This window comes from Neodiprion pinetum, chromosome 7 (assembly GCF_021155775.2).
Source record: "Neodiprion pinetum isolate iyNeoPine1 chromosome 7, iyNeoPine1.2, whole genome shotgun sequence".
NCBI classification, from domain to species: Eukaryota; Metazoa; Arthropoda; class Insecta; order Hymenoptera; family Diprionidae; genus Neodiprion; species Neodiprion pinetum.
The window spans coordinates 11,678,126-11,705,530 of NC_060238.1; the positions used below are offsets into that span (position 1 = coordinate 11,678,126).

The 27,405-nt window shown below is 46.0% G+C and overlaps 3 protein-coding genes across 3 annotated transcripts; all 3 read right to left on the bottom strand.

Annotated features, from left to right (window-relative positions):
• Positions 1 to 3,759: 3,759 nt before the first annotated feature.
• Positions 3,760 to 4,380, bottom strand: LOC138191285 (octapeptide-repeat protein T2-like). Its single transcript, XM_069137927.1, has one exon. The coding sequence runs from the start codon at positions 4,378 to 4,380 to the stop codon at positions 3,760 to 3,762; it is 621 nt and encodes a 206-aa protein (XP_068994028.1).
• An 11,370-nt stretch (positions 4,381 to 15,750) lies between these two features.
• LOC124223663 (uncharacterized) lies at positions 15,751 to 20,457 on the bottom strand. The gene is made up of 6 exons (XM_046635889.1): positions 20,061 to 20,457; positions 19,620 to 19,964; positions 18,940 to 19,208; positions 18,145 to 18,876; positions 16,988 to 17,978; positions 15,751 to 16,868 (listed from the first exon to the last, which is right to left on the bottom strand). The coding sequence occupies exons 1-6, from the start codon at positions 20,455 to 20,457 to the stop codon at positions 15,751 to 15,753; spliced, it is 3,852 nt and encodes a 1,283-aa protein (XP_046491845.1).
• Positions 20,458 to 25,907: 5,450 nt separating this feature from the next.
• Positions 25,908 to 27,107, bottom strand: LOC138191286 (uncharacterized). Its single transcript, XM_069137928.1, has one exon. The coding sequence runs from the start codon at positions 27,105 to 27,107 to the stop codon at positions 25,908 to 25,910; it is 1,200 nt and encodes a 399-aa protein (XP_068994029.1).
• Between the last annotated feature and the right edge of the window lie 298 nt (positions 27,108 to 27,405).

Consider the following 27,405-nt stretch of genomic DNA (forward strand, 5'->3'; position numbering starts at 1 on the left):
ATAATTATAACACTTATAGTCACCTAAATCAGCAACAATGTCGGTTTTGACGATCGGGAATGCAGGCTTAGTTAATAGTAATGACAAAGAATAATTTATAATAAACAATATATTTTGCGGAGCATTCACTATGACGCTAGTGGATGTCCCGAGCGCCTGTCAATCACTCCCCTTTCTCCCGAGCCGATGGCTCCGCGGTGTTCACTCTTAGTTATCCTTTCCGTAACCCGTTCAGCGTGTTTATTGTTTTTCATGGATAAGTTTGGGTAAACAGGCCACAAACTTACATAGATATTACTGATATGATCAATATCTTGACGCAATTAACTGCAAGAGGATAGAATAGAATAGAATAGAACATATTTGTTTTATACAAAGGCGGTATCCCCTAAGTATAAAGAGAGAGCGATACATATTGTGAATAGAGAACAGTAGTAGATTCAATACTGAATTAATTCTAATTCAATTCTGAATAATATCCAAGAGAGCGGCGAGGTATGGACAGTACAGTGGTTATAGCACGCGTTACGGAGACAATGTTCAAGGTGCGTGCGAATTAGAGCAGGAGAACGCATACAAGAAGCAAGTAGAGATATATTATGTAAGGGCTACGTGATCAAAGAGTCCTTTTTTGAAAATCGCCGAAGAAGATGCTTCATGTAACGCCTGTGGCAGAGAGTGTCACAAGCAAGTGACTGATACAATCGTAGATTTCTCGTAGCTTGCAGATCAATACGAGGGAATAAGTAAATCATATTTCGATGCTCACGAGGGGATCGTACGCTCCCGAATTTCTGACTGCAGGGTAAGTTGAGATGCGAAGAACAGCGGGACACGGAGATTGAGAGCCCGAGAAAATAGTTACGGCGCTGTGAAACTCTCAGCCACTTGATTCTCTGGAAATAAGGCGTGATGTGTTCAGATTTCATTACATTGAAAACAAAGCGAACTCAAGCATTTAGGGAATGCTGCAACCGAGTATCCTCGACGCGTGTCATATCGTGGTTGGAGAAGGGTTGGGGGGGTGGAGTTGACTGACGGCAGGGTATGGACGTCAGCGTATTCCCTTCTCCCACCTCCAATTTCCTTTTCTAAATCCGCCACCAGCAGGTTGAATAGGTGTGGACTGAGCGGGTACCCCTGCCTCACCCCCCCCCCCCCCCACCCGCTGTCCAGAACGCCACTCCTTCCTTTCACCCGCTCCTCACCCGACTCTTTGTTTCTTTGAAAATTTCCTTCACCCTTACCCTTAGCCCTTCCCTCACCCCTCTGCTTTCCATAGTCCCCCACATCACCTTCCTGTCCACCGAATCGAACGCCGCCTTCAAGTCCACAAAGACTGCCACCATCTTTCCCTCATCCCTTCCCACCTGTCTATTGATTAAATAGTTCAGCACATACACGTTGTCAATTGTGCCCATTCCTATCCTGAAGCCAGTTTTATTATGCGGTATCATCCCCTTCTCCACTACCTCTCTTTCTAACCTTTTCGCTAGTGCCATCGCATTCACCTTATACAATGTTGGCATCAACGTCACCCCCCTATACTCTTCTGCCGTTTCCCCTCCCCCTTCTTTACTATTGGCACTATCAATCCCTCTCTCCAATCCTCCGGCCATCCCTCCCCCACCCAAACTCTATTACATGTTTTCCATACCCACCGCTCCATCTCTTTCCCCCTATACCTCCATATCTCGCTAACTATTCCATCCCCCCCTGGTGCCTTTCCGTCCTTCAGCTTTCCTATCACCTTACTTATCTCTTCCCTCTGCAGCTCCCCTTCCCTGTCCCCTTTTCTATTTGCTGTCCCCCCGCCTTCTGTTACCTTGTTCTCCACTCCACCTAATAATCCCATGAAATACTCCCTCTACTCCTGCTCGCCTATTTTCTCATTCACTCTCTTCCACTTCTTTCTTTCCCTGTTAACTATCTCCCACACCTCGCCATCTGTCCTTGCTTTCGCTGCTTCTTTTATGAATCCCTCATTTTCTTTCTTTTTCCTCTCCTCGCATAGCCTATTATATTCCCTTCTTTCCTTTCTTTACGCTTTCCCTTCCCCCTACGCCTTTCTCCAGTTCCTTAGACTCTGCCTAACTTCCGCTTCCTTTCTCCTACATTCCTCATCCCACCAACCCTTTTTCACTTCACTTCCCCTCCCTCCTACCTCCAAAGCTCTGCGAAGCTCCCCTATTCTTTTCTCCATCTCTTTGCCTACATTCGCTTCTCCTACCCCCTCTCATTTGACCTCCGTTCTAAACCTCATCCTACCCTCCTCTGTCCAATCCCCTTTACTAGTTCCCCCTACCCTTTTTCCCTTTCTTATCCTAGTCACTACCCCCCTCATCCACACCATCACCAGGTGATGGTCCAAGTCAATCCTATCCCCAATCTCTATCCTTTTGATCCTATCCCTTACCTCGCTGTCTCCTATAGCGTAATCTATCACCGTCACCCCCGCCCCTCGGACATACGTAAATTCTCCCTCCTCATCACCCTCTATGTTCCCATTCATTATTGCCCATCTTGTCTCTTCCAAAAATTGCGCCAGCTGCTTACCTTCTGAGTTTATTTTCCTGTCCTTTGATTTCCTACTCCTACTCTCCTTCTCTCCTTTTCCCCAGCATCCTCCCCCCTCTTGCCCTGTCCTGGCATTAAAATCGCCCCCCACTAGCACTTTTGTTCCTTCATCTGCCTCTTCTGCTTGCTCCTTCAATTCCCCTATCTTCTCTTTTAGATCCCCATTTACGTATATCCCTATTACTAGCCATTTTTCTCCCCCTACACTTATTTTCCTTATTATCATCCCCTCATTTACCTCTACCCTCCCTCCCTCCCCGCTTACTATCTCCTTTCTTACCCCTGACAGCATTCCACCTATTGCTCTTCCCTTCCTATTTCTTTTCACCGCATACTGCACTTCCCATTCACACACTGCCGGCAACTTATTCCTAATCCTTTCCCACCCCTCCTTCTCTGTCCATGTCTCCTTTAAAAATATTACATCCCACTCCCTTAGACCCCTCTAAAACTCTTCGTCCTTTTTCGCAAGCCCCGCCACATTCCAGAAGACTACTTTCCAACCCTCCCTTTCCTTCTCACCTACTCCCCTCTTTCTCCTTTTTCTCTTCCGCCCACCCTTCCCTGCCTCTGCCCCTTCCCACTGCCTATTCCCCCGACTGCCTTTTCCTACGTCCCCCGGCCTTTGCCTCTATACTTCCTTCTTGCCTTGCGTCGCTTGTTGTCCTATCCTCATCACCTTCCCCTACTTTTCGCCTCCCCTCCCTTTGCCCCTCTTCCCTCTTTCTCCGTGCACCGTCCCTAAGCACCTGTCCTATCTCATCTCACTTCCACATTTTCCCTTCTATCCAAATCCTTGCATACCCTATTCTTACTCTGTTTTCCCTTCTCTCCTCAATAGCTGCTATCTCCATCAAATTCCACTTCATTTTCCTCTCTGCCCAGGTGAGATCCTCCTCTATTCTCTCCTCCCTCCCTTTTAGTAGACTTTTTCTTTCCATTACCTGGTTCTTTTGCTCCCTGTTCCCTAGCCTTGCTATCCATATCCCCTTTTCTACCCTCTTTTTCGCGCCTACCTCCCACATATCCTTTACCTCGACCTCTACCCCTGTCGCCTGCGTAATATTTTTCAGCCCTTCCTTTTCCCTTCCATTCTCTATTCTCGCTTTTCTCAATACTGTATTTCCCTTCTTTCTTCCCTTTCTTTCCTCTCTATGGCCCACTCCATCTCTTTTAACCTATCTATTGCTGCCTACGCCATTTTCGCATTTCCCCGTCCCTGCTCCCCCCCCCCCCCCCGCCATCTACCCGCTTCTTTTTTAATTCTTCCAGCCTTTCCTTCACCCTTTCCATCTCTCCCCCACTCCTCTCTTCTACCTCTTCTAATCTTTTACCTAGGTCCCTTATTGTTTCCTTCATCTCCCCCCTCTCTACTTCCCACTGTTCTGCCCTTTCAGTCATTTCCCCTTCAATCTTTTCTATTTCTTCCCTGAGCCCCCTTCCCTGCCCTCTGACTTCCTCTAGACCTATCTTTAACTCCTCCCTAATCAGCCTTAGCATATCCTGTATACTCCCTCCCTCTTCCTTCCCTTCCTCCCCTGCCTTGCCCTGCGGTGACCGGTGAACTTTTCTGCTTCTTCTTCTTTCCTGTATCTCATCTGCATCCTCCTCCCCTTTTTTCCCCACCTCCTCCCGTTTTCTCTTCCATAAATCTATCACAGTCATCGCCGATCCCAAACTATGTCTCCTTTCCCTCCCTATCGCTGCTGCTACACTCGTCCGCCCTGTCTTTTTCTCCTCCTGTACTTTCTTCGCCCCTTTTTTCTGGCCACCCGTGTTGCTTATATCCTTTCGTCCAGCCATCGCTCTCTACCTCATCTGCCTGCCGCCTATCTGTCTCTGCTCTATCCCCCTTCCTGCTCCCTAGATGTCCCCGCCTATTCTTCTATATTATCTTCCCCCCCCCCCCGCCGTCCGCCGCTCTCTCTAACTAACCTCAAAAAACTCTCACCCTTTCCTCACCTGTCCGTCCCTTCTGCTCCTGCCTCCCTATTCCCTTCACCCGTCAGCCCGTCCTGGTCCTCCCCGCTTCTTCTCTGCCCTATTTCCTTTTCTCCTTACCTTTGCTATCCTTCTAATCCTCGCCTTTCCACTCACACTCCTTCTCACACTTGCCACTCACATTCAAACCGAAAATGGAAGTCGCCGATTACCAGCTATTAACAGACGTAAATATGACCTAGGAACATAAAAGCGAAACAAGACAGTTTTGATGATAGACTAGAGATATGCACAATAGGTAGCTTAGAAAACTGAGAATGATGTATTACTGACGTATAGATATAACTGAGATGTTTAATATCGTGACGTAAATTAACCGCAAGAGGATGTGCAACAATATTACACATCTCAAGAAGAAGACGGTTGTGGTACACCAGTTCCACAGCCAAGACGCTAGCACGTTCATAATTAAAAGCACGGTCCAGTTCAATGGTGTGTCTGGTTGAAGCAGTGTAATTTTCATCTAGGCCGTAAATATTCCGTTAACGCGTGGTTTACAAAATTCCCTGCAAAAACTGTGACAAGTTATACATTGGGCAAATAAGTAGGCAATTACATTCTAGAATTGAGGAGCACAAACGGAACATTCACGGCCTAGATGAAAATTACACTGCTTTAATCAGACACTCCATTGAACTAGACCCTGTTTTTAATTATGAACGTGCTAGCGTCTTAGCTGTAGAACCGGTGTATTACAAACATATTTGAAATTGGTCGCGAGAGGCACATTCCGGACTTGTGTGTGTGACTTGTTGACATGTGCACATTAGACATCTGCATGTGGCTAATAATGTGTGTATATCATCGTACATTTCTAGCAAATTTTTCTTGCTCAAATATTGATATGATTCTTTCGTATCATTTAATATGACGGCTGGGACGTTCAAATTGGCAAAAATAATGCAACGTACGATGATATACACACATGATTAGCCACATACAGATGTCTAATGTGCACATACCTACAAGTCACACACTCAAGTTTGAAATGTGCCTGTCGCGACGAATTTCAAATATGTATATATTTACGGCACACGAAAACAAAAACAATTTCGAATACTGGGGACGAAAGAAATTAATGACACTGTAGTCAGGGCGGCTAGGTGGTCTAGTGGTGTAAGTCTCCGGTGAAGCATCTCTAGATACCAGGTTCGATTCCTGGCTCGATTCCTGGCTCCGTAGGTTATTTTTAAACTCGCCTGAAAATTTTCGAAATCGTACTCTTTTTGTATTACAAACGTCTTCTTCTTGAGATGTGTAATATTATTGCGCAGCCAAATACGCGGACGATCTCCAAATTTTCATACACTGCCTGCCATCTCGCTTAGCCGAACACGTTGAACGAGCGAATGACGATGTGGCTCGTATCTGTGACTGTGCCGACGAAAATCTCTTACGGCTCAAACCTGAGAAAACTCAAGCTATGCTTCGTGGCTCCGCCCGAACTCTCAATATGGTCCGATATAACGAGGTCCCTTAGATTTTGCTGGGAGAAAATATTATCCCCTACGTAGATAGTATGAGGAATCTCGGTATCTATGTTACTTCGACACTAAATTGGCGGGAGCAGGTCACCAACATGTGCAACACAGTCCTCAAAACGCTCTACCAACTGAGGGCCAACGGGCAGGCTCTCACATCTGCTCTCCAACAGATCCTTGTCTCATCTCTCATCTTCCCCATTTTTGACAATGGATCAATTGCACTCCTCGATATTACACGCGTCGAGGATACTCGGTTGCAGCATTCCCTAAATGCTTGAGTTCGCTTTGTTTTCAATGTAATGAAATCTGAACACATCACGCCTTATTTCCAGAGAATCAAGTGGCTGAGAGTTTCACAGCGCCGTAACTATTTTCTCGGGCTCTCAATCTCCGTGTCCCGCTGTTCTTCGCATCTCAACTTACCCTGCAGTCAGAAATTCGGGAGCGTACGATCCCCTCGTGAGCATCGAAATATGATTTACTTATTCCCTCGTATTGATCTGCAAGCTACGAGAAATCTACGATTGTATCAGTCACTTGCTTGTGACACTCTCTGCCACAGGCGTTACATGAAGCATCTTCTTCGGCGATTTTCAAAAAAGGACTCTTTGATCACGTAGCCCTTACATAATATATCTCTACTTGCTTCTTGTATGCGTTCTCCTGCTCTAATTCGCACGCACCTTGAACATTGTCTCCGTAACGCGTGCTATAACCACTGTACTGTCCATACCTCGCCGCTCTCTTGGATATTATTCAGAATTGAATTAGAATTAATTCAGTATTGAATCTACTACTGTTCTCTATTCACAATATGTATCGCTCTCTCTTTATACTTAGGGGATACCGCCTTTGTATAAAACAAATATGTTCTATTCTATTCTATTCTATCCTCTTGCAGTTAATTGCGTCAAGATATTGATCATATCAGTAATATCTATGTAAGTTTGTGGCCTGTTTACCCAAACTTATCCATGAAAAACAATAAACACGCTGAACGGGTTACGGAAAGGATAACTAAGAGTGAACACCGCGGAGCCATCGGCTCGGGAGAAAGGGGAGTGATTGACAGGCGCTCGGGACATCCACTAGCGTCATAGTGAATGCTCCGCAAAATATATTGTTTATTATAAATTATTCTTTGTCATTACTATTAACTAAGCCTGCATTCCCGATCGTCAAAACCGACATTGTTGCTGATTTAGGTGACTATAAGTGTTATAATTATTTTTGTTATTATTTATGTAATTATTTGTGATCGGTGTTAATATAATGTTTTAGTAACGTTTCTACATCAACCCAAGTCGTTGAGACTCAGGAATTATCATTTCCGCAACCCTTTTAAGTTATAAGAGTCACGCTTATAACTTAAATCTATACGTCGGTAATACATCATTCTTAGTTTCCTAAGCTACCTATTGTGCATATCTCTACTCTATCATCAAAACTGTCTTGTTTCGTTTCCGTGTTCCTAGGTCATATCTATGTCTGTTACTAGCCGCTAATCCTTTTTTCTAGTCCGACCGTTGTTGTCTCAACGTCTGTAACGGTCATCTAATTTCAACGTCCGTCCTTTCTTGCTAGTGAATTTATTCTGTTAATCTGTATCGTCGTCATGTCCACATCAACTTTGAGCATCCGAAAAATTCTCACACCAGATTATTAAAAAAAATTTGATCTGAGGAGGGCTCCCACCCGGGCCGAAACGTAAACAAATTGACGTTTTTTCAATGACCTGCATATCTAAGAAACTAATACTTATTCGAACTCTGATGATCATTGGAAAATTCTTAATAGTAGTGGCAATAATTTATTGATCGGAAAAAATACATTGACTATCGAGTAGTGGTAAATCTTGTCAAACTATTTTCAAGAAGAAAAAATTCGCAGTTTTATTACAGATAGATAAGTATTTAAATTTCTTGAACGCTCGGTTTAATGTCTCGTTTTCAAGTGATAAAATTCAATATTACCGCCTGAAATCACAAGAGAGTGAGAAAGTTACTTAGCTGCTTGAAAGTGGCGATGATCTTTGCACGTGTGATAAATTGAATAGGCAGATAACGGTGAATATTTTAGAGATGTGATTATTTTGGCCGTATCACCTGTTGATAGAAAAAAATTTCATTGTTACTTCTAATGAATAAGAATTTTCGTCTCTTAAGCACCCTGTATAAGAATGTATGTAGATGATAAATGATTACATTTTGGATTCTTTTGCTTCCGATGGGAAGCCACGCGAGACCGGCAAAGCCGTCTTGTGAATGATATGCGGATGTGCATATAATTAAATACGAGTTGATAATTGTTGAAAGATATAGATTCGAACGATTGGTGATTTCGAAAAATTACTAGTGGAGCCAGGAATCGAATCTGGCGTCTAGAGATGCTTGACCGGAGCCTTACTGCACTAGACCACCTAGCCGCCCTGACTCTGTTGTCGTTAATTTCTCTCATGACCAGTGAGTTCGAATTTGTTTTCATGTGCTTGGTCTGTGTGAATGGGAATTTTCGTCTTTTAAGCACCCTGTGTAAGAATGTATGTAGATGATGAATGTTTACATTTTGGATTCTCTTTCTTCCGATAGGAAGCCACGCAAGACGGGACAAGCCGTCTAATAAATTTAGTTATTTCTAATGTAGAAAATGTTAAAAGTGATCAAATAAAGTATTCCCACTTACCTGCTGCGTTTCTTCCAAGCACCCACATTTAAACAGATTTCTCATTTCAGTCGAATAAAGCCAATTTTCAAAGAGCAGTAGCATCAAGTTTCGACCGTTCTTTGAAGAATGAACTTTTCGACTCAATAACAAATGCTTTCCGAGTCACTAACTCGACTGTTTAAAATTCTGAACTCAAAAATTCGTGTGAATCACATCGCCTCCAGAAACAGAGTTTAACAACTGAAACTCGGAGTGGCCAGCCTGCCCGAGCAGCCGATGAAACTCCCGCATTCGCATTAACTGTATAGTTTCTAGAAATTGTCTCGGTATATGAAAAAAATTAATTTGCATTGTAGCTTCCAGATGACATCAATTTTTTGATTACCCCTATGATATAACAAGTATGTTTATTATTATGATTGTATGGTATCTAATACACAGCCCTTGATATTACAGCTAATATCTCTTTATCTAATAAAAAAGTTTCAAACAAATGAACGTAGAGAAAGATTATAATAACAATAGTAAAAAAAAAAGACCATAATAACAATAATATAAAAAAGATTATAATAACAATAGTATATGCATGAAGTTGGCGGTGGGGTGAGATCCCGAAAACAAAACAAAAAGCATCTAGCAAACCCTTTGACAGCTGTCATCGGCTGTTTATGACAGTCTTTGACAAATATCTTTACAGGTATCTGTTTCTGACGCGCAAAAAATGAACATGCAAACGAAAATTATCAAGATGATTCCCGACGGGAATTGTCTTTTTCGCGCGTTGGCGTATTGTGTATACTGCACTCAAGATCGACAAGCAGAGGTGAGACTGAGTATCGTTTCAAATATAGTGGATAATTGGTCTACATTTGCGGGTCTTATTACAGGTAATGAGTCAAACGGTGCTGTGATTAGGTCACCTGGTGATTACAAATCACATATGAATAAAAATGTAATATACGGGGGAGAAGCAGAATTAGCTGCAGCTGCGGACATTTTCAAGATATGTTTAATCGTGTATCGCGAAGGACAAATTCATCCACACCGGATCGGATCACAAAATGAAACACAATTCTCGCTACTCTTCACCGGCGACGGAGACAGTGGACACTTTGATGTCTGGAAGAACCAAAATAAAATTCAGATAGTGAGTAATAAGTACGAAAAGTAAAAATCAAATGATAGTAAATCTAAATATATTACCAAACAGTCAAAAGAACAGCCGGGATTTACGATGACAGTGGAGAAAGGAGGAGTTTCAAGCAGCAGACAAGGCGATGAAGATGGTGGATGGTCGGAAGTATCACAAAAGAAAGAGGAAAATAAAATCGTAAGTGCGAAGAACCAAATAAGCCATAGAATAATATCCATCAAATATTCGTATGACCAGGTAAGAGGACGACCAGGATCGATGTTGACCACAAGAGAAAGAGGTGTTTTGCGGAATGAACAGCAACGCAAATATAGAGGAAAAAATAATATAAAGAAGGTGATTTTGGAGAATAACGGGCAAAGCGGTAGCAAAAATAATTCAGCAAGTCAAGGAGATAGATCGATATCAATAGAAAAGGAACACCAATTTTCAACCAACGAATGGAAGCTTAGATTGATGAAAAAAAGAAAAGTTAGCACAGAAGGAATTTAAGTGGACAGCAAGTGCAGACTTGTCATCAAATCAACATGAAGGAATTCGCCTGTCTACTAGACAATGCGTAAGGAAATAGTGAGGCGCGCAGCGCCGAGACGGGGTTAGCGCGCGAAGCGCGCAGTGGCGAAGCCCCTAGTACATAAAAAAATAAAATGTACACGATTGTTCAGTTTCCGGAGTGGGACTGCTTCTGAAGTTCCATCTCCTTGGCTGAGACTAAGTGGCAATGAATCTCAATGCTGGTGGTCTAAAAAAGCAGAAAATTTTGCATCTATGATAGTTAACCATTCCCCACCTGATGAATTGAAATGTGTTTTGCATCATGTGGTACTAGAGTGCTACTGCTCTGAGTTGAATTATTCATTTTTTGATGACTTGTTTGCCTAATTATGTTGGATGTAAATATCGGATTCCATGTAGAATATACTAATCTCAGATTATCATCATATAGGGATTTGATTCAACTGTTTTATGTTGTAGATGACAAAAACACTGTAAATGTTGTTCAGATTATATATAAGACGGTTCGTAAGTAACGACCATTTCAATAATTTCAATCCAGCACAAAATCTGTATTTAAAAAAAGTACGTACAATTTTTATGTCGCACAACGATATTTTGAAGTTTATTGTATCCAATTAGCAGGGGCGGGATTTATCACTAGGCTTACCAGGCTACAGCCTAGGGCAGCAGGCTTTTGGGGGCGGCAAATTTCTGGTCGGAAAATGATGAGCGAAATGAGCCAATGTGATAAATTTTATAGGTTTAATTCGAAAGTTGCGAAATCATTCTTTCGATCAAATTAAATTTTCTAGTGGAAGATATATACAATGTAAATGGAATATTGGATTATATTCTTTCAAATACGTATAAACGTATACAATGTATGACATGTGGTAGCCGGCCTTGACGTGCTTATGCCTGCTTACGCGCCAGCCACTGTAAGCGTGCTCATGCCTGTTCTCCAGGTTCCAGCTTGGGAGCACAGCATTCTAACATATCACACTTGACAATTTACGGTATAAAAACACAAAGCGGCGGAGCACTTGAGTATTTTTAACGATAGCAAATATATATATAGATTTTCAAACGCAAACGAAATTCTCCGTGAATTGGTAGGTATATCTCAATCGAGTCGGGTCACGACATGGATGATCTGTTTCTCTTTATTGTTTAGTATCTACATCTACTGTGTAACCCTCTACTTTTCAGTACAGTACATGTACACGTATACGCGTTGTGCAATTTTTGCTATCGACGATGAGTGACCGGAAAAAAAATCAGTGGCGCCGAGTACAAAAAACATTTCAAACAAAAATTAGAAAGAGAAGAGGAAGTGGTCAAGAAAACCTGAAAATTGGACACGTTTTTATCTACACCTGAAAGAAGTGCAAATGATTCGGATATTCAAGTTGTCCATCCTTCAACAATCAACGCCTGCGCATCTTCTTCTTCTTCTTCCGATGCAGGTAATGGTCATGTGCCAGAATTGATGGAATTTTCTCTTATTCCGATTCAGCAGCAACAAAAAATGATTGTGAGTCGAGATACAGCTGAATGTATAGTAAATGATTTTACCAGAGTCGAAATAGCGGCGAACGGCGTAAAACAAAATTGAGATTCAGATTTTTCGTCCAGCCAGCGCGTATACGGTGACCAGACGCGTTATTTATCACGATCTTTGTTCAAACGGCGTCCGGTTAATGGAGGGAAGAGTCTCTGTAACTGGCTTATCTATTCAGAGAGCACCGGTAGAGTTTACTGTGGACCATGCCTTGCCTTCGACGGCGGGACACATTTTGGCAGCAAAGAAAGCTTTACCGATTGGAAAAATGCCTCTATACGGGTAGCCGATCACGAAAACTCATCGACGCATAAACTGTCTTTATTGAATATGAAAAGAAGGGGGACTTTTCTCGGCCGCGTTGACCTAATGCTAACGCAACAACTCGATGCAACAATTGTATATTGGAGGAATATATTAAAACGAGTTGTGGCAACGGTAACGGCTCTTGTCTCACGTGGTCTACCGTTCAGAGGATATAATGAAAAGTTCGGTTTACCACACAACGGAAATTATTTAATGTCCTTAAAACTCATCGCAGAGTTCGATCCATTTTTAGCAGATCATTTTTCGCGGTACGGTAACTTAGGCAGTGGTGACACAAGATATCTCTCTTCTACAATTTGCGAAGAATTTATAGGGCTCATGGCAGAAAAAGTTATGAATACGATTGTAACGGAGATAAAATTGGCAAAATACTTTTCTATCGTTGTAGATTCTACACCTGATATCTCTCATATTGATCAGCTTACTTTTGTCGTCCGATATGTACAGGCCAACGGTACATCCGTTGAACGCTACCTCAAATTTATTCCGAACGCAGGCCATAAAGATCTGGACACGACAAAATCCATTACTGCTACGTTGGACGAATTTGCAATCGATATTGATGACTGCCAAGGCCAATCTTACGATAATGCCGCCAATATTTCGGGTGCTTATAACGGTTTATAGCCACAAATAAAAAAACTTTCACCTCACAAGGAATATATTCCATGTGCAGCTCACTCTCTTAGTTTGATTATAGAGTCTGCGGCGGAAGAGTGCGAAGAGGTTTGTTGGTTTTTCGCACTTTTGCAAGAGATCTACAGTTTCTTTACCGCATCAATCCAACGCTGGGAAACTCTTCAGCAGCAGCGAATCTCGAAGCAAAATTCAGTGGTGGAATCAGTAACAAATGTTACGCTGAAAAGTCTGTCAACAACTCGATGGTCAGTTAGGGCCGATGCGTTCAAACGCTTATACGAGTCCTGGGATGACATTGTGGGAGCATTGGACTGCATCGAAGATGATAAATGTCAGAAACCGAGCGTCAGATGCGAAGCCAAAGGTATTCGATTGAAGTTGGAGCGTTTGGAAACTGCTTTTATTGTTTGTTTTTGGGGTTTCTTGCTCGGCAGATTCAATCTCATCAATAAGAAACTGCAAGCAGTCGACATCGAGATATTAACGATTGTGCATCTTTATGATTCATTAATTACTCGCGTTTCTTAGGCTCGCGAAAATTTCGAAGGTTTCGAAGCAAAAGCGAAGAAATTTTCGGAGGTACAGGAGTATGATAAGGACACAATGCAAAAGAGAAAGCGCCGGCTTCGTCCGGGCGAGTCTGCGAGTAAGGAAGTGGAAATGACCGGTCGAGACCATCTGAGAGTCGCGACATTTACAGTCATTACCGATAAGCTTTTTTGTGAGCTCCGAAAGTGACGTGAAGCATATGTGCGATACCACGATACGTTTTCTTTTCTCACCGACTCAGCAGCGATTAGTTCGGTAGAAAGAGAGAAAAAAGCAGAGAGCTTGCGGAAGCTCTACGCTTCAGATCTCGAGGAAAGTTTTTCCAATGAATGTCTTCATTTCTGTGCACACTGTTTGTCAAGTGGCGGAAATTTGAATACGGCTTTAAACTTGTTGAAATGGATTCGGAATAGTGATATGCAAAGTGTGTATCCCAATATCGATATTGCTCTTCGCATGTGTGTTTGCACGCCTGTTACGAACTGTTCTGAGAAGCGGAGCTTTTCTTGGTTGCGTCGAGTGAAGAATTATCTACGATCAAAAATGAAGGAAGATAGGCTCAACGCTCTGGCTATACTCGGCATTGAGTCAGATTTACTGTCGTCCTTGAAATATGACGATCTGATCGATAGTTTTGCAACTCAAAAATCAAGGCGCGCAATACTATAAACTGTAAGCTATAATAATTGATAACTCCACGAACTATGAAGTAGCTGATGAAATGACGAAAATATGATAGTTAACAACCCAATAGTCATTCAATCATTACTAGTCACGATTTAATTTGTAATACTTAAATAACGGGGTTCTAATATTATTTTCGTCATCACAATAGTTTCCTGTCCCAGTACGTTCAGGTGACATTAAAATAAAACAAAAAAAGTTCTCTGTACAATATCGCACAATATGTACCAGAATAAAATTATTGTCATATCCCTAGACATGGATGGTATCAATATGGAATGAAAAAAAATAGGCCCACCGTACACGAAAAGGGCAAAAATCTTCCTTAAGCCTAGGGCGGCAAGATTATTGGATGCGCTTTTGTTTGTCATATTGGAGCTGAAATATGTATCCCCAAACATTTGTCGGCAAGTCTGACAATAACATTCTATCTGAAGTCGGAAGCACAATAACGAATTATGTTTTTCAGAATAATTTGTCCATGGATTTCATCGTTGCTTTTCAAATATATGTGTGTGGAGATTTTCGTCAAAGGTGAACAATGATAAGTTTCAGGTTATACACGCAAATTACGTATCGTTATTGTTTAGAAAGATGGCAGAAAGATACGGATCATCGACGTGGGATTCGCGAATTAGTCATGAGAAAGAGTGTGAATGAAACGAAAGTGATGTTGAGATGGAGAGAGATAATGAATACCGATAATTGAGATTTTTATTGGTTTCGATGAGGCGATACAAACCGTATCGCAAGAGAACGTTACAGAGAGTAAAGATTTTACAGAGCGAGAGAACACATAGATTATACACATACATGATTTCAAGATAGTAGACAATACGTGAGATACAGCTGATGGGTTTTGAGTCGCGACACGGGCAAGCGGCGAGATTTGACGCAGAGACGGCAAGTAAAAATTGCACGCGAGTGTGCGTACATGTGCGAGGACGATTTTGAGTGTCGCGAGACACACATTTAACTATTCGATACCTTGCCGAAACATACCGCCCGCTTCGCTATCGGTAACAATCGCGAAATTAGATTATGCGGCCCGCCGTGCGTTATTCATTCTTAGAGTCAATAATTGTCTTAAGAGGACACTGGAAGCACACACAATTTCACGATTGGACGTTTTAACACAGAGGATTTCGTTTTAACGGTCACAACGCGAACGGGACCGTCGGTTCCCGGATGCACTTCGATCACTTTCGCGAGGGGCCACACAGATGGAGGTAGATTTTCGTTTTTTACGAGAACGATGGATCCGATTTTGATGTTCCCGTGATGAGTCTGCCATTTTGAGAGGTTTTGGAAGGACTAAAGATACTCCGTACTCCACCGTTTCCAAAAATGCTCCAGCATTTGACGCAAGTGTTGCCAATGCGATAGCCGTTGAACTGGCACCTCGATGAGTGATGGCTCAGGAATTGTGTTCAATGCTGAGCCGACGAGAAAGTGTCCTGGAGTCAAGGCACTTGGATCCCGTGGATCGTCCGAGATAGCGCAAAGAGGTCGAGAATTAAGCGTAGCTTCTACTTGCGTGAGGAACGTCGCGAATTGCTCGAACGTTTGAGTAGCTTCTCCGATGACTCGTTTGAGGTGAAATTTGACTGATTTCACTCCGGCTTCCCATTTCCACCGAAATGAGGCGCGGAGGGAGGATTGAACCGCCACTGGGTTCCGTGTGATGCGAGGTTGTTTGCGATTTCTGAGAACTCCTTTGACGATGCAGCGAGAAGACGGCGAAGTTCTGAGTCGGCGCCGATGAGATTCGTTCCACAATCGCTTGCGATTGAGGCACAAATTCCTCGTCGAGATGTGAAGCGTTTGTACGCCGCGATGAATGCCTCCGTCGTGTGGTCCGAAACTAACTCGAGATGCACAGCCGAGGACGTGAAGCAGATGAAAAAAACGATATATCCCTTGCATGATTTCGCTCCTCTTCCGCGGGAGGCTCGAATCGAGAATGGACCAGCGTAGTCAACGCCAGAGTGAAGAAACGGCCTTAATTGCGTGACTTGAGACTGAGGGAGTTGGCCCATCTGTTGGCTGCTGAGGGTGGCGCGATGACGCGCACAAGAAACGCAACGATGTATGAACATGCGGATCGGTACTCTTCCTCCCAGGATCCAGTACCGCTGTCGGATTTTAGCGAGAGTGAGTTGCGGACCTCCGTGGAGCGTCAACTGATGATGATGATCGATGATCAATGTGGAGAACGATGATTCGCGACGCAAGATGAACGGGTGCTTTCCGTCATATGAAAGCAATGAGTGATTCAGTCGACCACCGACTCTGAGGAATCCGTTTGAATCGATGAACGGCGTGAGTCGCGATAGTGCATGACTTCGACTGAGACTTGAGCTTGTCTCGATTTGGCGAATTTCTTCTGCAAAGTACGCCTGCTGGGTCACCTTGGTCCAAAACAGTTGGGCGTCGCTCAATTCAAGAGTAGAGATCGGTCCGACAGTGATAGACGTGTTTACGTGATTCGATGACGTCTTCGCGTCGAACCGATTTGCTGCGCGTTTACACAATGATGTGACTTTAAGGAGAGTCGATAGTTTTGAGTAGCGATCGACGAGATCCCAGATTTGTAGCGGCTTAGCTGTTGCGATGTGCGTCGACAGCCCTTTTCTTTCCTCGAGATGAATGTTTTCTTCCGGTCGCGGAGATGAGGATGGCCAATTGACAGAAGGCTTCGAGAGCCAGGATGGTCCGAAGGTCCAAAGTTCTGATTTTTGGAGTTGTTCCGGAGATGCACCACGAGACGCAAGATCAGCGGGGTTTTCAAACCCGAGATGTGAAACCAACGAGCGCGCGCGAACTTTTGGATTTCCGTTACGCGATTACGAACAAATTCCTTCCACCGCGATGGGTGGCTTTTGATCCACGCGAGCGCGACTGTGGAATCCGTCCACAGATAAACCGGGGTGTTTTCGAAATTAAGAGTCTTTTCCAAATGACACATCAACCGGACGAGAAGATTCGCAGCACAGAGTTCGAGACGAGGAATTGTCACCTTCTTTAGCGGTGCTACTTTAGTTTTCGCGCACACTAGTAAAACGCGCACTTCGTGAGTGTTGATACACGTTCGCGCGTAGATCACTGCGCCTAATGCACTTTGAGAGGCGTCCGCAAAACCGTGGATCTCTATCCCGAGAGATGCTGAACTTAACCCGATCCATCGTGGGATGGTGATAGCTGAGATGCCTTGAAGATCTTGTAGGAACTCGATCCATCGCGAGGACAATGAAGCTGAGAGCGGCTCGTCCCAGTCGTAACTGAGTGCCCACAATTCCTGCATGAAGATTTTGGCTCTGATCGTGATCGGCGAGAGCCATCCGAGAGGATCAAAGAGCTGCGCGGTTTGTGAGAGAACTTTTCGTTTTGTGAAATTGTCCCAAGTTTGATTAATTTGCGGAGAGAACGCGAACGCATCGATGTCTGGTCTCCACGCAAGACCGAGAGCCCGAAAGAATGGACTTTGATCGAGATTCAGATGCATCGCGATCTCTTGATGGTTTCGAGAAATGTCAACGAGAGTTTCTGGGTGGCTTGAAGTCCACTTTTGAACTTCAAAGCCGCCCGCCTTGAGCAATTGATTGAGTTCGTTGATTTTCTTGCGACCTTGATCAACGTTCTCTGCTCCTGAGAGGATGTCGTCGACGTACGTGTTCTCGAGAATGACGTGGCTCGCAAGGGGATACTGCTTACCTTCGTCCTGAACGAGTTGATGAAGAAGACGGATCGCGAGATACAGAGCGCTTGCAAGACCATACGTTACCGTAGTCAGTTGATATTCTTCAATCGGTAGCTCTGGTCCTTCCCTCCAGAGGATTCGCTGAAAATCTTAGTCATCATTGTGGACCAAAATTTGTCGGTACATCTTGACGATGTCTGATGAGAACGCGACTGGATATTGTCGCCAGCGTAAGAGAACGTCCGCGAGGTCGGTTTGCATTTTTGGACCGACGCGACGAGAAGATTGTCATTGAGAGAGAAAGTACGAGGTTGGTTCTTTGAGACCCGTTGAACACGACACGCAACTTTGTTGTTGAACTGCTGTCGCGAACTACACCGTGATGGGGAAGATAAAACACGCGGGAATTGTCTTCAGGTGTATTGATAGCGCGACGCATGTGCCCGAGTTCACGATATTCACGAAGGAAGCTCCAGTAAGCCTCCTTGAGTTTCGCGTCGTTACCGAACCGTTTCTCCAAACGAAGAAGCATTTGATGCGCGGGATTCCGCGAGTTGCCGAGCTCTACCGAATTGTCCTTGAGCGGCAGCCGAACTACGTAACGACCGGACGCAGTTCGAGAAACCGTTTCGCGAAAGTGTTGCTCACAACGCTCTTCTTCGGAAGTTAGTGCCAAAGGTTTCGACACTTCTTCCTGCTTCCAAAACTGCTGCACGAGATCGAGCAGTTCGTGATCGAGGGAGCATTGAAAGCCTTGGACTGCGCCATACGAGGGGCTTGCTGCTTCCGCTGAAACGCAGCCGGAGAGGACCCAACCGAACTGAGTTTCTTGCGCGATTGGTGTTCCTGGTGCTCCTTTTCGAACTCCTTGACCAATGATGTTGCTGTCGATGTCAGCTCCGAGAATTACGTCGATTTGACTGGGATGTGCAAAGCTTGGATCCACGAGGTTGAGTCCTCGTAGATGAGGCCAGTCTTCGACGAGAAGTCGAAATGAGGGTAGATACGATGTGAGTCGTGGAAGCACGAGTGCCTCCACCTAACACGAGAACGAGGTGTGAGCACGAGATTGGAGTTGCAATGTCGCGATGCCGCGAGTCACTGCCGATTGATGAGCTCTGACGCCAATGATCGGTATCGTTGCTTGATGCCGACGTAGTCGCAATTGTTGCGCTAGCGACTCCGTGACGAATGAACTTTTGGATCCTTGATCGAGTAGAGCGCGAGCGATGATTCTTTCTCCAGTCTCCGGATTCGAAGCGATCAATTGCACTGTGGCGAGAAGAACTGGAGAGCGCTTGATCATCGTAGGCTGAGCAGAGTGGTTGCTCACCTGAGAGGCGCTGTTCTGAGATGTGCCGCTGTTGGCAGCTGTCGAGATTGAAGAAGAGTTCCGATGCAGCAAGGAATGATGTCAACCGTTGCACACGCGACACGTTTTGTTGGATCGACAGTCCTTCTGCTGATGTGGATTGAGACAATTAAAGCAAAGCTTTTTCGCAGTAACCACTTCCCTTCTTTGATTCAGAGATTTGTCGCGAAAGGTCGAACAGAACGCGATGTAGTGGTTGCCTTTGCAACAAGCACACGACTGTTCCCCTGATTGCGCTGTATGTGACCTTGTCGTCTGAAGATTTGATCTTCCTTGCGATGAGTGCGGTTTCGATGTCGCGATTCAATTATGAGCATGAGCTTGCTCCACGGTTTCGAGGGTGTGGATGCGACCGATGAGAAACGCCTTGAGCTCCGCAAACGAGGGGGGCTCGAGTTTCTCGCTTAAACTTTTCTCCCACTCTTCGAGAGATGCTGGGTCGAGCTTGCGAATCGTCATGTGCACGATGATGTGATCCCCTAATTTCTCGGGACTATCGAGAAGTTCGAGCGCGCCAAGAGCTTTGCAAGTGTTGCTGTGCAAGCTCTTCAGTTCCGATGATGATTTTTTAGTGACACGAGGAATCGCGAAAAGTGTCGCGAGATGAGAATCAGTCAGAAGCCGCTTGTTTTCGTATCGTGAGACGAGAGTTTCCCAAGCTCGAGGGAAGTTTTCTGCAGTGAGAGAAATGTTTATGATAAGTTGTAACGGTTCATCGGTCACACTGGTTTTGAGGTGGTGCAGCTTTTCCACTTCTGAAAGTTGCGAATTTTCGCGAACCATCAACGAGAAGAGGTCGTGAAACGGCTTTCATTCTGAGTAGCTGCCCGCGAAAGTGGGCAGTTCGATACGCGGTAACCGTTTTGATGATCCTCCTGCTGGTGCGTCTTGAGGAGCTGCAGCGGCTTGCGCGGTTGCTGCAGGCGCAGGCTTTAGCGATTTGAGAAGATCAAGCATCACTCCTTCTCCACTTAAGAAGTGCTCTTCACACAGTCCGTAATGATCCTTCGTGAAGTACGAAAGCCTTTCGATCGCGTCGAGTTGATCACCTTTTGCTGCGAACTTGGTCTCGCTGATCTTTTCGTGATTCTCTTGGAACTTATTCCAACTTGAATTTAAAGCATTAAGCCGCGACTTCACCTGCCCGTTAGTGATTTTCGCCTTGCCGAGCTTGCGCAGGTTTTCGACGGCACAAGAGATGCGCCAAATGTAGTCGTTTTGAAGTTCGATATGTTCTTCGATCGACATGTTGATGTACGAGAGGATTTAAACTCACGCGACGAACTGAGTTTTCACGAACGAGATACGCACACAGTGATAACAGGGCGTCGCGATACACACTTCGAGAGATCGGTGTTGTTGACGCTCAGATCTTAGTCACGGTTACTACAGAGGACACCGCACGTTTCAATTTAACGGACGCGACTGATTTTGGTGATGGTTTTCACCGATAACGATATTGTTCACTTTGATTACGTGAACTTTCGCAACTTGATGCACACGCGATAGTTCCGTTCCACTCACTAGCTAATTTGTTTTCCCGTAAGTCGCAACGATTCGAAAGATTCGACTCGATTTGCGAATGATCCGATTCGATTCACGACTGATCCAGCTCGAAGGACCAAAAAATGTTCAGAGAGATGGCAAAAAGATATGGATCATCGACGTGGGATCCGCGAATTAGTCATGAGAACGAGTGTGAATGGAACGAAAGTGATGTTGAGATGGAGAGAGATAATGAATACCGATAATTGAGATTTTTATTGGTTTCGATGAGGCGATACAAACCGTATCGCAAGAGAACGTCACAGAGAGTAAAGATTTTACAGAGCAAGAGAACACATAGATTATACACATACATGATTTCGAGATAGTAGACAATACATGAGATACAGCTGATGGGTTTTGAGTCGCGACACGGGCAAGCGGCGATATTTGACGCAGAGACGGCAAGTAAACATTGCACGCGAGTGTGCGTACATGTGCGAGGACGATTTTGAGTGTCGCGAGACACACATTTAACTATTCGATACCTTGCCGAAACAGTTATCTTCACGAGTGATTGGAAATGCAGTAACTCGAGCATAGCGACGGCAAACTAGCCTCGCGTGTTTGTGTATGTGTTGTGCATGTATGTGAACGCCTGGCGTGCTCGACGAGCGGACAGCAAAAGATACGGCAGTATCGTCGAGAGAGCAATAGGGTACTCACACTCTCTTTCGCTAATTAACCGCGTTCGTACAGTTCTATCAAACCTTAGACTCGATTATTAAAACACATGGAAGTCCATTAGTTCCTCCACTCCTCCAATTTCTTCGACCTCAATAAAATACAGCAATGGCGACGAGGATAAAGGTTTTAATAATTCAGTACACATCACTCGACATAACCCAAAAGTGTGTGTTAGTCGTCTGAGTGCGCAGGCACATGTCGGCGTTAAATTGGTCGTTTATAAAATCTGACATTGAGTTAAGTCACACTTCGTGGATAAATACGTTCGGCGAAGATAATATAATTGAAGTTTGCAGCAATTACGGTTTTCCTGATAATCAAACGCAAACAGTAGAATCTTCCCGCAAAGCATTAAACAAGTGCATCAAAACAGTTATAGCACAAAACTCGAAAACTGAAAATAAACCACCGACGGAAAGTTATCATAGTAATTCAAAAGAACCCAAAGTGAATAAAAATACAGAAAAGAAACTAGTCAAAATGTCGCTGCTCGGCCACGTGAAGCCGTTTCAAAAGAAAGGTAACCTGAAAGGATTCTTGCGACAGCTGGAAACTCTACGCTTAATGACATAACCGATTTAAGAAAAAGGAAGTGCTTCTATCAACGTCATTGTTGTCGGAAGTATACAATGAGTTACAGATTGAATGCGAGACAACGGATGCAAATGGTATGAAGTATGAAGACATCGCTAATAAGTTAACAGAAATGTGTGCTCCGGATGAAGGGAAATACTCGGCGCGATTTACGTTTCGTGAAAAGAAACAAGTAGTAAACGGAAGTATTCAAGAATTTACGCCAGCTATAAAAACATTGGCCATACCATGCAAATTTGCGTCAATCGAACTAAAAACTCAAGTAAAAGACCAGTCAATCTCGGGGGTGATCAATTCACTCATAAAGTACAAAATTTCAGAACAATCGGCTGAATCACTGGACGACCTAATAGCGTTGGCAAAATTAGTTGAAGCCGCCAACGAGAACACGCTAAAAAGACGACGTACAGGAGAAGGCTCCAGAACATCGGAGGAAGCAGCAGGCATGCACCACGTGACTTCGTCACGCGGTTATCAAGGCACAAAGCAGCGAACGCCAAACAACACGTTCGCACATAAGCAACGACCACAGCAACAGCGGAAGAATGCGGGGCAAGCGAGTGAAGAAGAGGTGTGTAGGTGTCGCGGCAAAAGCGACCATCGTAGATTTCAAAGCTCGCTCGGATACAAATATTGTAGCAAATGCGGAAGAAAAGGGCACATTTTTTCCGTGTGCCGAAATGAACAGGGTTCGTAATCTAACCAAAGATTGAATAATATTGATAATTCATACGTATGTGAGCGAGACTTAAACGTACAGGTCCTACACGTTCGCGATAACAGCGATAATAATAACAGTAACGCAAATGACGAGTACGATGAAACAGCGAAATATAATCGGGATATATATTAAGCGATTCACCGAATGAAAATGAATATCAAAAAGATAGAACCAATTGGAGTAAATTATAAACGCGTAGAACCGCTAATCGAGACGGTGTATGTAAACAAGGTACCGTTACCACTGAAAATCGACTCAGGTTCACAAATTTCGGCGATTCCGTCCGAATACTATCAACGTTATTTTTCAAACACTCCGTTACAAAATGTGAATAGAACTCTGTGAGCGTATAACGATGAAGCAATGCCGGTATAAGGAAAAATTAGTGTAAAAATCAAGTGCAACAATGAAAAACATGAAAATGACTTATATGTGATAAATAATGGTAGTAATCCTCTTCTATGTGAAAAGTGGATGCACGCACTAGGCATGTAGCATCTTGAATTCAAGAATGAAATACGAAGCGAAAATAGAAATACACAATGCTCTTAGTTATATAAGGGAGGTTCTGGCTCAAACCTGCCTTACCGACAGGATCGAGTGCTGCGGCACGCGCCTCGCCTGTAGTCGGTTTGTTACCGAACGAGCGTCAGTGTGCTACCGACTGCAAGATTGCAAATTGACCCGCTGGATGGCGGAACGACATACAAGATGGCTAACTATCATGCAAGATGGCGGACGAGATGACGGGACATGTAGTCGGTGTGTTACCGGCCTAACCTAACCCGACCAAACCTAACCTTTTTTTTCAGCGGTGAAGGGGAAATATTCGGAAGACATCCGGATGTTCAATGGTGCCCTAGGATAGTGCCCGATTTTCACCGGCTAAGACCGCTCCGCCGCTCATCACCCAGGACGGAGCGGACCCGCTCTCGCATTAGTGCACTCCGTCCCTGTGGCCGGCCGTTCTCTTGGCTTCTCTCTCCCGCTTACGTCATTGTGACGTTGACCATCTCGGCCGGACAGTCGCGCCTCAGTCAGCTTTCCTTCGCCTCCATTTTTCTTGCCTCAGTTGTGTCTACTGTCGGCACAGAATTCGCTACTGTCTGTCTTCCGGCGACCTCGTCCGCAGTCACGCTTCGCACTACACTGACCACTACACTTTGCTCGTTGTCTTCGCACTATTGTCCTGCCAATTTACCCGTCTGTCCGTGTCGCTAATCTCCTGTCACTGCACCTCCTGCGCTACGTTCATTGGCTTTGCAGTACTGTCCTGCCAAATTGTCTAACTGTCCGTGTCACTAGTCACGCTTCGCATCTCCCTGCGCACTACTTGTCTTTTCTGCAGAGCATGTTGCAAGGCGTGCTCACGTGGCCACAACCAAGCTCTTGCACACTTACCTGCGACGTCTGCGTCCTAGCCAGCCGCCAGTACAAGCAGGTGGCCCCCTTGTCCACCGTGGACCTGTAGTGCGAAAACATCCTCACATGCTCATCCCAGCTGACGCATTGGCACATGACGGTGAAGACTACGCCGTCGAGCACCACCACGTCTAGCCCCATTGGTTGCATATTCACCGGACTGCACAAGTTCGTCGGCTTTTGTTGACCTCCGTACCTGCGCTTCGGGTACAATATAGCCCGGTTGTTGCCTATGTAATTTACGTCCCCATAGGTCATCCGGACCCTTGCACCCTCGCTACCCGGCATTGTCGCTCTGACCGCAGGCGGTCCTCTCCCGATTTCCTCGGCGGCGTGCCTTGCCGCCAGACCCACGATCTTGTCCTGTACCACGCTTATATCCGCTACGTCACTGGTAGGTTCAGCCACATCGTCCCTTAGGTAGCCCGCGCTCCTGAAGCATACGGCGTGCCTGTATGCCAGGTCACAGCCGCACGCCGCGGCTCGCGCAAGCGTCCCCGGGTTGGGTCTCCTGCCTGGTCGTTTACCCCTTCTGTTCCGTTCGGCTTCCTCCTTGTCACGGAGTACTCGTCTGATGTAGTCAGTCACTGCATTTCACTGTTCCAACCTTCTCAGCATGGCGCGCACTACCTCCCGGATGCTCGCGGTCGGTCCGGTCGCGCTCCACATTTCTTACCTCGGTGCCTTCCATGCCGGGCATACGAACCACGTGTGTTTTGCGTCGTCCGCAGCGGCTTCGCAGTGGTGTCACCTTGGCGTCGTCTCCTTACCTATCCGATGGAGATATGCACCGAAGCACCCGTGCCCCGTTAGGCATTGGGTCAGGTGAAACTCCATCTGGCCGTGTCTCCGGTCGATCCAAGGTACTACCGAGGGCATCGCCTCCCTCCTCCATGTCCCCTTCTCCTCTTCACCCCGTTCCATGTCCCATTCCTCGGTCGTCTTCACCCGCTCCTTACGTCTCAGTCTGACCCTAGCCGCCTTGCCACGGGCCCCGCTTCTCACTTCCACCTCCGCGATTCTTTTTCGTTCGACCGCCATCTGGTGCAGCAGAATCAGGCCCGCCAGCAACATAACGGCCCGCGTTGAGACAGTGCGGTACGCTGACACGACTCGAAGTGCGCTGGCCTTTCTTGCAGCCTCCAGTCTGCTCATGTTTCTCGCCACGCTTAGGGCGTCCGCCCACACAGAGGCTCCGTAGAGTGCACCGGAGTATGTTACGCTCTCCAGGAGTTCACTTTTCACGTAGGCCGGTTCCGCGATGTTGAGCATTAGCCTGCCGAAGGCCGCGGCTACGCCCATAGCCTTGTGTGCGGCCTTCCGCACGTGCTCCGCGAAGTTCAACCTGGCGTCAATGGTCACTTTAGGTCATTCGCGCTGTCTGTGGGATTCAACTCGTGTCCTTTGACTTTGATAGGGTTGACCTTCAGCGTGTGCCGCCTAGTTATCACCACTATCTCCGTCTTCCTTTCCGCCAGGTCTAGTCCTACGCCAGGTAGCCACGTCAGAGCGCTGCTGACTGCTTCATTGGTCTTGCTTTCCGGCAGTTCCGCCGTCCTTGCTGACACCACCTGAGCTACGTTGTGGGCGAAGCCGATAGTTCTCACCCCTTTCGACATTTTCAGCCGCAGCAAGTCATCATAGGCCACGTTCCATAGTAGTGGGCCGAGGGCAGACCCCTGTAAACCCCTGTTATCAGTGGGCGCGTTCTTTTGCCTTTGCTGGTGCATTACAGAAGTAACCTGTTTTCCAGGTAGCTCTTGAATATGCCCAGGAGGTACGCCGGCATGTCCTTCCGCTTTATTATCGCTTCCAGGATTACGTCGTGCCCCACCGCATTGAAGACGTTTTTGATGGCCAAAAGCGCCCACAAGCAGGGGGTAGCGAAGCGACCTTTGCGCTCGTTTGCTTTCCTGGCGATGTCCACGAACTTGTCGATAGCTTGGTTGGTCGACCTTCCCCTACGGAAGCCGTACTGATTATCCGCTAGTCCGCCCGAGGCGTCCGGAGCTGCCTCGAGCCTGGCGTGCAATAGCCTTTCCAGTATTTTGCCAGAAACGTCAATTGGCCTGATGGGCCGGTACGGCGGCAACTCCCCATTCTTAGCCTGCCCCTTAGGCAGTAGAACAACCCTTTGTCTTTTCCACCTGCCGGGAAATGCTCCGCTGCGAAGGCACTCGTTGTAGGCCCTGAGGAGTGTGTCTGGGTAGCACACGGCAACTACGGCCAAGGCTTCTTTCGGCACTGTAACAGGTCCTGGCACCTTCCCCCCACCGAGCCTCCTTGCCGCGTTGGCGAGCTCCGCCTCGGTGAAAGGTTCAGTGGGACCCTCATCGTTGCACCCGAGCGTGGTGCTTAACGTCTTCCCGTGAGTTGGGAACAACTCACCTAGCACCCCCTCGACGATTGTCGGGTCTTCTGGTTGCCTTAGGCCTGCAAGTTTCTTGGTGACCAGCTTGTACGGCGGCCCCCACGGGTCTTCCTCCACCGCCTGCAGTAGCTCCTCCCAGCACTTGGCCTTGCTAGCTTTGATCTTATCTCTCATGCTCTTTTTGACACACCTGTATTCCGTACTTCTCGCCTCTCTGCCTTCGCCTTTGGCCCGCGCTCTCTGCATCCGCCGCCTGACTCTAATGCAGTCGCGTCGAAGTTGAGCGATCACGCAGGTCCACCAGTAGACGGCGATCCTGCCACGCTGTGGCCTTTTTCTCGGTATTCTCGCATCGCATGCCCTGGTGATGGTGTCCACGAGGGCGTCTACTTTCGACTTGCAGGTCTCGGTTGGGCCTTGCCTGTGATTCGCTGTCTCTTCTTTGAGACAGGCTGTCATGGCCGCCTTGTCCAGCTTTCTAACGACCCATCCCGGGCTAAACCGCAGGCTGGCGTCTCTGTCTGTTGCTCGAGCTCCACCGTGCGCCACCCACTTCATGTAGATGTAGCGATGGTCGCTCAGGCTCTATTCTTCATGGACCCTCCATTCTCGTATCTCGGCCGCCACTCCGGAGCTGCGAACCGTGATGTCGATGATCGACTTCGCGGCGGTGGGTTCCCTGCTCCAGGTTGGGGCGTCTCCCGTGTTTATGGGCCAGAGGTCGAGTCTGGCCATGAACTCGGTCACGATCTCGCCCCTCTCGTTCCATCTATCAGATCCCCATAGCGGCGACTTCGCGTTGAAGTCACCTTCTCTGAGGATCCTACCCCTTGCCGCCCTGACCGCCTCGTCGAGG